The sequence below is a fragment of the Tauraco erythrolophus genome, chromosome 1 (assembly GCF_009769465.1).
Source record: "Tauraco erythrolophus isolate bTauEry1 chromosome 1, bTauEry1.pri, whole genome shotgun sequence".
Lineage (NCBI taxonomy): Eukaryota > Metazoa > Chordata > Aves > Musophagiformes > Musophagidae > Tauraco > Tauraco erythrolophus.
This window is the reverse complement of record NC_141465.1, coordinates 94,580,950-94,592,490: the sequence shown is the minus strand read 5'-3', so window position 1 is coordinate 94,592,490 and position 11,541 is coordinate 94,580,950. Positions and strand designations below refer to the sequence as shown.

General features: G+C 35.4%; 1 protein-coding gene across 1 annotated transcript in view; it reads right to left on the bottom strand.

The window, feature by feature from the left end:
* Positions 1-253: 253 nt before the first annotated feature.
* PCDH9 (protocadherin 9) overlaps positions 254-11,541 on the bottom strand; it is a 708,293-nt gene continuing 697,005 nt past the window's right edge. The window contains exon 3 of the mRNA XM_086611729.1: positions 254-627. Coding sequence (XP_086467855.1) covers positions 254-627 — 374 coding nt within the window. The remainder of the gene's footprint in view (positions 628-11,541) is intronic.

Here is an 11,541-nt window from a genome sequence, read left to right as displayed (position 1 = left end):
AAAAGGATATTTGCAAACTGGAGAGATCTCTGCAGATTTTAATCATGTCTATTTAACAAAACCACACAACTAGTAGAAACACTCTTTCATGTTGCAGGACACCATACCTTCCACGGTGCTAACATAAAGATATGCATATCTCTGCTAGGTGAAGTATAGTTCTAGAGGTCTACCCAGTACATAAAGCTCTGACACACACACAGTATTAGCAAGTCTAAGTAGGCTAAAGTCATTGGTCCAAAGTAACCATTTCTTATAGCTGGTGCTCCTTTGGACTCTCAACAGATCCTGAGGCCTGTTTATAAGACTTCAAGTTGGCCAGAGGAATGTCAGTCATGTGGTTGCCACTGTTGAAATGGCCCTCATTGGAACCATACTGCTTTCGGTCACTGAACTGGTTTCTGTTGCTATCTTCTTTCCAGGTCCTGGTCAATGTGTGTCCATTAACTAGTTTGTCCTTCTTAACCCATTCTTTCTGAGGTGCAAAGGTGGAGAGAGGAGACTTTGGCTGTTGGTATGGGCCCAAGCTGGGAGGCATCCAACAGTTGTCTGAGTGACCCAAAACCAGGCATTCTTGAGTACACATCTCTGTAGCTTCAGCTAATCCTCGTGGCCCAAGAGGCCCGTCTGTAGAAGAAAAACAGAAGAACGAAGAGGGAGAGAGGAAAAAAAGGACATAATATTAGATAGTAATATTTGGCATTAAATTTATACATATACATCATGAGAAAATTAACAATGATTCTGCAATGAAGTATTGTGCTGATAAATCCTAGACATGTTTTCATTCTGTTAGAGAGTAGTTGTTTTGTAGGGTATATACTCTCTGCATATGCTACTTACATAGTTTTCAAAGCGGAAACTCAGTTCAATTAGCCCTAAATTTTCCATCTCAGATCCTACTATAAATAAACTTAACTCCCTTTTTCATTCACACTAAGAAAATAGAGCTAAGTAGGTGAAAATGTCAGAGGAAGTAAATATACCTTTGCAGATTCTAAGTGAGAGTTAATGCTGCTTCTAAAGGTCTACAGTTTGGATATATTCTGCTCTGCTTTCAATTCACTTTACTGCTCAGAGCCTTGGTGAACTAACAGCCTACTGCAAACTGAGAAATATTTATACTACCCAAAAATGGGCTTGCTCAAAGGAATGCTCTGTATGCAAGGTTATTCTAATGTCTACTATTTTACAAACATGGGTTGGTGCATAGTTCTAGACATCTACTCAGCGCATAAAACTCTGATGCACACTTCCAACAAGAGAGAAGTTAAGCTTTGCTGAATTCAATATGAAACTAGGAAATACTCCAAAGCATTGCAACAGGAAAGAGAATAAAATCTGTAATTCTTCTGACTATTAAACACATCTCAGCTGCTATGAAACCATAAAAATCAAGGGGTAAATAAAAAAAAAAAGGCGGCTCACATAAATCTTGCACTTGATAAAGAATTGTTCTTATAATTCTTTGTAAGTCAGGAATATGAGACCACAGGAGACAGAAATGAAGTCTACTGAAATACTAAGCATATTGAATATCCACATAATTTTTCACACACTACTGAGGACACAGCTGGCCAGCTGCAGGCATCTTGCTATCAAGCAGACAGGTCATCCATATCTTCAGGAGCACTAAAGTCCTCTCAGTCTTACTGTATTTCTAAATGGCTGAATTTGCTCATCTGATCAGACTGAATGTATGAGCAAGGATAAGCCAGGAACAAGGCAGAGAAATCATTTTGTGTGTCTTTTTTAGATTTTTCACAATATCTGAGATATGCTTTATCATGATTCTTTGCTAAGTGTATTGTCATTTTGAGCAAGAATTTTGAGATGCTTTTTCTTGACTTCAGAGTAAATCAACTGGCTAGTGCTGTAGATATTTGAAGAGTTAAGGAGACATTTTTCCTTGATTAAACAGCCCAGTGACAGGAAGAAAATTATAGATTGATTTTTGAGAAAGAACCTTAGCAGGTAGGCATGGATAGTGAAGTTATGAAGTCTCTTGAAAAGCAGTACTATCAGAAGAAAAATGTCAGCAGTATTTCAGCAAAAAAGGTATATCTTTATAATAATATAATTGAGACTCAAGATGATAAGTGAAAACACTTTAACAAAGATTTCTGTGTTGCAATGCCAAAGAATATTTCATTCTCTTGTACTCTGTGCATATACAATAAATTACCCTTAGTAACATATCTTTTTCTGAATACTGAAATTATTCCAATTAATTTTATGGCAATTTCTATTCTTTCTCAGTTGTTTGTTCGTTTTTTTATTTTTTTTTTAACTGGCACATAACAACTGATGTTAGTAATTTCCACAGATTGCCAACCCACTGCTTTTCCATAAACATATAGAAAACACAATCAGGTGTATTTCTACATGTTAAATATAATTAGTTAATCTTCTTATCTCTGAGTAACTCCTCTTTTTGAATATCTGGAGAATATCCAGTACTCTGGTGATGTGACAGAATATGATAAACGATAATAAAAGTTGCTTCTGTATTCCCTGTGTAAGAAAGTGTCCGCTTGCTGACAACCAGAACATGAAAAATACATAGAATCAATGCTAGTTTCCATTTAGGTCAATACAAAATGAAACAATTAAGCCAGAACCATTAGGAAAAATGGAAAAAGCAACTGTAAAGTAGGAGCTTAGCAGAGATTTCAATGAGAACCAGGAACCTTGATTCCAAAATGAGAACTGTGATAATTCTCTGGAAAAGAGAGACTCTCTTTTCTACAAAGCTTCTACAAAGTATTTTTAACCTGCCTACTCTCAGAGTACAATACTACCTTGGTGACCAAGGAGGAAACGTTTGGCACAGATTAAAACTTTCAAAACATAAAGAAAACCCTTCACCACAGACTGACACATTTCAAGAAATACAGTGCATGCACTCTGTGCTGCCAGTCTACAGTGGAATGAAAGGTTAACAGGAAAGCCTTCAGTGCTATAGGTCTGAAGGGGAGAAGTCACTTTTCCTGTTTAGTTAAACAAATGTCAAGAGATAAGACACTAATTTCCATTTAAAATTTAAACGAGTAATCAGCTGGTTTTACTTAGGACTAGATATGCATGTGGCCCTATAAGCTACATGTCAAACTCTTTGGAAGATTTACTTCATGTGTTTTGTTTTCTTCAGTAACAGTTCTAGGCAGTTAACTGTGTTAAAGTCAGAATGGATTATAAACATCCTTTGCTTTAGCCATCTTTAAGTTGATAAACTTTCTGGAGAGCACTGGAATATGTGTCACTGTGAGCAGCAGACAGGAACGGGGTAACAATGCCAAGATGACTGTGCGTTCAGGAGAAGCAGCTCCTTGGGATTTTTTGGTTTAACCAAAAAACGCTGTCCCACTTAGACTTAAAAAATTAGTTATTCTGTGCAAGTCCTCTTCCAGTCAATCTTCCCTATGCAGAGATTTCAACCAAAGGCAAGACCATGGCAGCCTCTGTAGTGCGCCAATTACAATTTTGTATGGATGTAGGTCACACCAAGTGACAGCTGTAGACAGATTAGGGATTTCTCCCTTGAAAGCAGGACTGAGAATCCCAGGCAAACACCTGTAGGACACTTCTTTTAGCTGTATAACTGTTCAACTAGCTATGAGGTATGTTGTAAATCTACATATACCACTACATATGCTTGTATGTAAAAATATATGTCCAGAATTGAGAACAAGTTCAGACTCCCACTTAATTCAGCATGCATATTTTCAAATACTCTGGCTCATGCCTTCCAATCTGTAAAATACAGGGGAGATTTACTTGCCTTATTAATATATTGTGAGGATTTTAATTACTTTTGGTTTAAGCTATCATAAGATAATTTGTTTATTTTTTTTTTTAGAATTGCAGATTGTTAATATAATATATTTTACTGTTGAGCTACTACAAGGAACGATCATGTTTACTGATTCAGGGAAAAGTTAGCTTCATTCATAACGCGTGTGGTACCTGTCATACCTGATCTCCAGTTAAGGCACTTAAATACAATCATAATGTTTCTGTATACATTATTTCTAACAATGTTGATGATCATGATTCAGGGGACTCTATTAATGTCCCACTGTGCCATACAGGAAAAAGATGAAAAATGGATTTGGGAAAAAAGGACCTTATCTACAGGGAAAAAAAAAAAAAAATTTCAAAACCATGTTTTTTTTCAGTGTCTGAAATTTTTCAGTTTTCTGTATTTATGTTCTCAAGTACAGACAGTTTATTCTTTACTAAGACTCTTTATTATTCAGGTTGATGTTCAGTAGCATAAAGTGAAATTATCACGAGCGGTGTGACAGGAGAAAGATCTTCTGGGGGTAGCTTGCACTGAAGAGTTAGCTGCTTTGTTTGAGAAAGCAAAGTCGACTTAATGGTAATTATCTTTCTCCTCCACCACTGCTGAACAATAGCTTTCACCCAATTTTCTAAAGTTGTTTCATTAACACATACAATGACACCACTTAAAAACCTGTTCCTGCTGCTTTAAGTTTATAATTGCATTAATTTGTTTCCTTTTATTCATAAAAATGTCACTGAAATTTCTGTATCAAGTTTTTCCACACTGAAGTACTTTATTGATATGTAGGATTTTTTTTCAAAGTATTTGTTCTCTGAACAATCCGTAATACATGAGGCTGGTTATCAGTCTTGGCTGCTTGAATATATAATGACACAAGTGCTGATAAAACCGTACAAGCCATCTGTCTCTGGAGTTAAATGTTTTGAAAGCAAACACAAAAGTGCATAACAAACACTCCCTTAAATTGTCTTTGTAAATATTTATATCAAATCTTACCCAAAAATGCTTTTTCGTTGTTATTTTATTCTGTTAATAGCTGTCAAGCAGATGCATGACTTGCCAACTCAAAAGCAGACAGGTGTAAGAAGGAAAATAATGTATGCCACTCAAGAGCCGGTCATACCCTAACACTGGAACTTCTGTGCGGGCTTTTATCTCTTTTTTATTATACCCAAAAGCTAAACGGCTATTTCATTGATTAACTTACTGATGCAATTAGCAACTAGCTTCTGGTGTGTTGACCAGCTGCTTTTCAACCTGCTTCTTTAAAACTCTTTTGCTTAAAGCCAGAAAAATTCAGTCTTCAATTCTGAAAGAGCCAAGACCGGAAGATAAGTTCCACTCAGTGAGATTTTTTGCTCTCCAAAAAAATGAATGGATACTCTGCCAGAGGGCACTAACATTAAGCATAGTGATTTGAACAGCCACAGATGTGTTTCAGACAATCATATTTATTTAACTTTTCATATATTGCATCTCAAGTAAAAAGAGAAGAAAACAACAGCAACAACATTTTCAGCTCTATTTAACCTCAAATACAGAAAGCTTTTTTAAGCTTTCACGGGCTACTTTACTAAATGACCTTTTCTGAGACCACATGTTTTTACAGCCTTCCCCACATATATTGGATCTGAAATGACATTATTACATTTCATAGAGGTTTCTCAACTGCTGTATATTTTAAATATAAAAACTGGAAAACAGTTTATAATGAAAAGGATTCTTTTGACATTTTTTTTTGCTCTTAAATATCAGCCAAATAAATGAGAAAGACTGTTCTTTGTCCCTAGTCTGTTAAAAAAAAATCATCCAAGACTACAAAGCCACATACATGCTGTACTAGATGTATTTTCTTGATATTATTAATTAACAGCAAGATACAGTGACTATTGAAAATACATTTTTAGTGGCTTATTCCAAGGTCATTCCACCTGGCACAGCCAGTGCTGATAAAATCATATTCTGTCCCCAAATCACCTTGTTCCAAGGTCCCTTGATTCCTAGCATTGCTGCTGCCAGTCTTGGTAGACTTATCATCACCACTTTGTAACCTGCTGTTTCTCTCTCCTCTTCCTGGAGTTGCACCCTCTGTACTCAGAGACAGATCAAGAAACTCCTACTAGTTCCTGTTCCCTGTCTTGGCCCAAGCTTCTTTTTCATCAGTACTGAACTAAGTAATACTGTAAGGTTAGCTTGTATCTGCATTACTTAACAGAGATAAGCTGTCAGAATCCTTAATTAGCACAATAACAGGAGGGACAGGAAGCAGAGGGGTAAGGTGTGTGGGAGGTACTGCCCAGAATATAGAAATGCAGCAATTAAAATATTTTCTGAAAAGACAGGAAAGCCTGGCAGAATAAGATTTTCTACACAATTCTGTGAAGTACTGAAGTGATCCAGATGGGTTCCACAGAAATGTAGGTGTCTAAGATTCAAACTATAACTTCAAAAATCATGTGTGACTTCTTCGACTCCATGGGCAGCTAGATTTTGAAATGCAACATTATTCAACTCTTTGAAATTCTGTTTCAACAATCTTGTGATGACTGAGATTGTTTCATGTCTCAATCTTTTCAGAGCTAAGAAAGTAAATGTTCCCTTCCCTTCATATCTTGAATATCTAAATGTTTTAGGCATTTTAAGAGTACAACTAACATGCCAACAGATTGTAGCTTTGAACAATATAGCAGTGCAGTAGGCTGTTTTTTTTCCCCCTCCAGTTTATACTCATAGGCTCATTACACAAAGGACACCTGCCTTTTGTTTCAAACAGTGTGCAGAGGTCACCTGTGGTTAAAACATTTCTGGAAGGCTCAGCTCCAGTTCCCTTTTCCTCCTGATATATTCTGGTCTCTCTCATCCTGGTAACAAGAGCTCTTAATGAGAAACATTTCTGTAATGCTGCAGAGAAGGGGGACTATATTATAATTTCTTACACACCTAGGGAATGCTGAAATTATTAATATACTGTAGAAAAGGTAGCTGTTAACACCATGATCACTTATAGAAAGTATTCTGTGTTTCCTGCCTTGAGTTCATTTCACCTACAGATGCTCCACTACGAAAGCTACAATGAAAGGTGGTGTTACTTAGGTTGCCATATTTTATTTCTTTTTTTTTTTTTTTCTGGTATCCTTCCTAGAAACTTAATACTACTATGATTTACAAGTTACACCTCCATCAGTAATGACTCTGTTGTCAATGTTATTTTTGTATAGTCTAACTTTTTGTGCCTATTTCCAATTAATTTTTCTGCATTGACATACATGTATATAAACGTCTATGCATTTTCATTTGTGCGTGTTCAGGAAGTAGTCATATACCATAAAGTCAGCCTTTGAAGCACTGACAACCTAAATAAATTTTTAGTTCCTTGTATTTTCCAAGGCAAGACACCTTCTAAGAGTTGATAACTTCCAAGGAATGGAAATCATTTTACAATGCTTTTGTGAACAAAGCCTTTGGTTTCCTAGACCTGCTTACCTACACATTTCCTAGAAGGAATTTTGTATCCTGTTTATGCAGATGGGAACAAATAAGCTACTTTAGCTACTGTCCAATTGGATGCAGAGCAGGTGCCACAAGACTAAGTTTGCATGTTGCTATGGCTAAGAAAATACACTTAGAAAAAGCATATAAGGAATTTAATCAGAGTTTAGTAGTTTAGAGTTGTTAATAACCCCATGAAGTCTTCCAAACCAGCTTGTTTTGGAAAGCGAAAATTTGGTCTGTAGACAGGCCATATCTACATCTCTCTGCCCCTGCCATCTAAACACATCCTTCACATTAGTTCAGCTGTATGTTATTACATTTCTGGTTTAGTTCTGAGATTTTTATAACAGAAATTATTTAATGCTTAATGTATTTGGAACTTAACTCTTAGTGACATCTCTGAGTATGAAATACATTCTTGTAGCCTAGTAGTTCTTCTTGGCTGGTTGAGAAGTCACAGAGATTTAACCCAATTCTAGCCCTCAGTTGTTCATACAAGATAGCAAGCAGCCCATTTCCTAATCTATACTGAATACATCTTATTCAACTGCTGAGCTTGTGAGATACTAGAGGTCAAGTTTGCTTAACGCTGTCTAGTCTTTATGAATCGATAGATGAATTGACTTATGTTAGACTTGCAATCATTCTACAGATAAGTTACAACAGCCTTTGAAATACGAGAGTATAGTCCATGCAATCACAGGTGCAGGAAGAGGAAGACGCCACGGGAGGTGTTACAGACCAGTCATGGTCTGGAGTCGAGTTGAGCTGCCCACTGAACAGCTCAAATCTGGATGATTCACTGCTCTTCATTGGTTATAAAAATCCAGCTCTGTTATCATGGATTCCACATTGCCTGTGCTCAGATCTCTATGCTATCCTTCTTCCTCCCTCCTCCCCACCAGGATTTAACTGGGTAAAACTTTACATCTTGCAGTAAAAACAGTAGGTTCACTAGATAATCAAATGGTTCTTTCTGGCCTTAAAAATCAAGATAGCAGCAAATATTCACATAAAACTGTATTCTGTATAAACCTTCACTGACAAATATAGCCAATTATAGAGTACCCTTTAGAAATACAGAAGATATAAAATAATATCTTGGATTGTTATTCTGGTTTAATGCATTCTGTCATTAAAAAACAAACAAACAAAAAAGTAAACAAAATCCCACAAACAACTGCAATTTGTATTCTCAGCTTAAGTGTCACATTGTGGATGCAGACAGTCACCTTCTAGGGAAAGCAGGAGGAAAGAAGTGCAAACAGGATTTGGCAAAACCCCCTTTTGTTAACAAATAAATAAAGATTAAATGTTTTACACATCTCTCATAAAGATTTCATTCTTTCGTCACAGATGAAAAGTCAACATTTGCAAATGGAGATAGTCCAAATACAATAATACATGGGCAGCCAGAAGAGCAGATTCTCTCCCTGAGAGGATATTGTTATTTAGACAGACTTTATGGCACACAAAAAGCAGACAGCATATCTTTATAAATTTGCACCCATCTTCAGCATGACATGGAATTCATCTATCTTCTCATTCACCGAAGCTACTTCTATGAAGAAGGCTATCTCACCTCACCTTATTTCCTTAAACTTAGCATTTTATTCTTACCATATATTTAATCTTAGCAGGGCAATCTAACAAATCAAAATTGCACAGAGAACTCAAATGAACTTTCTAAATTTGATTGGCTCATTTAATGAGACCAAAACACAGTCTGTGTTGAAGTATTTGGAATAATATTATTTTTCAGCATGAATTTTTTTGTTATGTAGTTCTTACTTTTGCTGCCTAAAAAGTCTTTATTCCCAAAAGGTGATGATAGATGGTGATAATAAAATATTTATAAAGCATCCCATGGTCACAATCATTTACTATCCTTTTCCTCTCACACCTAAATATTTATGGTACTTGATCAAAATATTTTGTTGAATTGATTTACAGGCCACCTGCTGAGACATGGTCACATTTTCTGACCTATTAATATGCCCTAAACATGAACCTGCTGTCAGCTGAAAACAACTTAAGTCTCAATTTGGAAGATTCTGTCAACTCTTTATCATAAAATCAAATTTTGGTGAGTAATTTCAACAAATTGCATGTGAGGAAAGGTAGAATTCAATGTGAAAAAAGAATTCAATGTGAAAAAAGGGTATTATTCAAAATGAGGAAGACTGACAGAATGCTGTGAAACTGAGCTGAACAATGTTTATTTCAACACTGTACAGTTTTGTAAACTTTTATGCAGCTACTATATGCCTGACCATTAACTCATTTACAGCAGAAAAAAATAAAACCAGTCAACTTGAATTTAATTTGATTTTTAAAAGAAGTCTAATTTAAGGAGTTGTTTTTCCTGATTGCTCTCTAACTTACAGTAAAAGCCTGATCTTCTGACTTGTGATAAATATAGATTATGTCTTGAGGGCAGGCCTGATACCTTGTGTTTTTATTGAAGTAAGGATACCCATAACTGAATAAAAGCACAATTCATCATCACATACATATATATGATGAACTGTGCTATCTGTACAAATATATATATATAATGTGGTTTTTGTATATATCTTACATATATTTTCAGTATTTTTACTATTATACATGTTTTTGTATATATATTCTATCTATACATCTATGTGCTCCATTTAACAACAGAATGGAATGAATACAGTGATACATATCAAAGTAAATGGAATCACTCAGAAAATGAGCAACTTAATTTCTGTGGTCAAGTTGGGTATGCAGTCATCCGAACCTCCTTCTGTTTTCAATGAAGAGATAAGCATTTGCATGAAGTGATTCAGCTCTCTGAAGACCTGACTCACTTTCTGGAGGTGTGAGTTTCTCTCCGTTAATAAAAAGAGAATCCATGGACAGCAATTACATCTAGCTCTATGTATTCAAAATGGATGTGATGAGTCTAGATCTTTGTTGCCATTCCAGAAGATGTTAGATTAATTCACTCTGATCTCTTGAAAATGCACTTGAATAAAGTTTTTCCATCATCCAACCAAACTAAATGGTTCCAGCAGCCAGTGAATAAACCAACAGATAGCTACACCATCCAAACCACCCAAATCGCAGTGCATCTCAAGCATACTCGGAAGGAAGATTCTGTGAAACCTGTTAGAGACTTACTGGAGGGAGCCTGCTATAGTCAAGTTATCTTTCAGAAAACTAATACTTCAAAATTATTCCAGTTCTCCACATTTTGAAATAGGTGGAAGACCCTGAAATGCTACCACAGCAAGTTATCTTCTTATTTAATCAGAAACAGTAGCATTCTTCCTTAAAACTAATTTTTATGGAAAAGGTTATTTTACCATAAGCATATCACTTACTTCACTGTCCTACAATCTTTCCAGACTTTCAGGAATTTGGTCCCAGATTTCAGTATATTTCTGCATTCCTGTAAGTTTCACTTTTTCTCAAATCAAACAAACCACAGTTTTATGAGGTACTCTTGGCTGAGTATGTCAGTTTGCTTCTCTCCAAAAGTAACATGTCTGGGAATTACTCTTGGGAAAAATAGTTTCAAGTTATTAACTTCATGACCTTTAGCAAATTTATAACATAAAGCTGCCACCAGGAACAATCAGTGTAGCTTCATTTTAAATTCTATCACTTAGTTGTATTTTTAAACATTCGGTCCTATTTCTTAAGTATTTTTTTCTTAGCACTCAATTAACCTCTGTACAGTGGCACATGCCAAAGTAAACATTTTCCTCATAATTTTTAAATAAAAAAAGACGAAAAGTCAATTGCCTACTTTAAGGAATAACTAAATAAATAAATAAACCAAACCAAAACAACAACAGCAAAAACCACCAAACCTCAATATCAAAAAGCTACAAATCTTATACTCCAGACAGCAATTCATGTAAGAGCAAAACGAAAATGCAGACATATACTATGGTGTTGTTTAAAAAGACAATGTTAATTAAGAAACAAAATTAAGGCTATTTTTGACTACAGAAGTATGAAATTCATTCTGTAATTAGGTTAATTACAGCTATCTAAACAAACATTTAATTTAACTTGAAATGAATCTTTTTTTATGAAGCCCTATTACTAATGTACATTTCTTGACACTTCCATGTTGTTTTCCTTCAGTACAATTCAGACCAAAATCACATCTAGGTTAAACTGAATTTGTTGCAAATTTGCAGCAGATGCCTTATGTGTAAGTGCTGTTATGTAAATAAGTAGCTTAACTGAAAAGACCTTTTGAA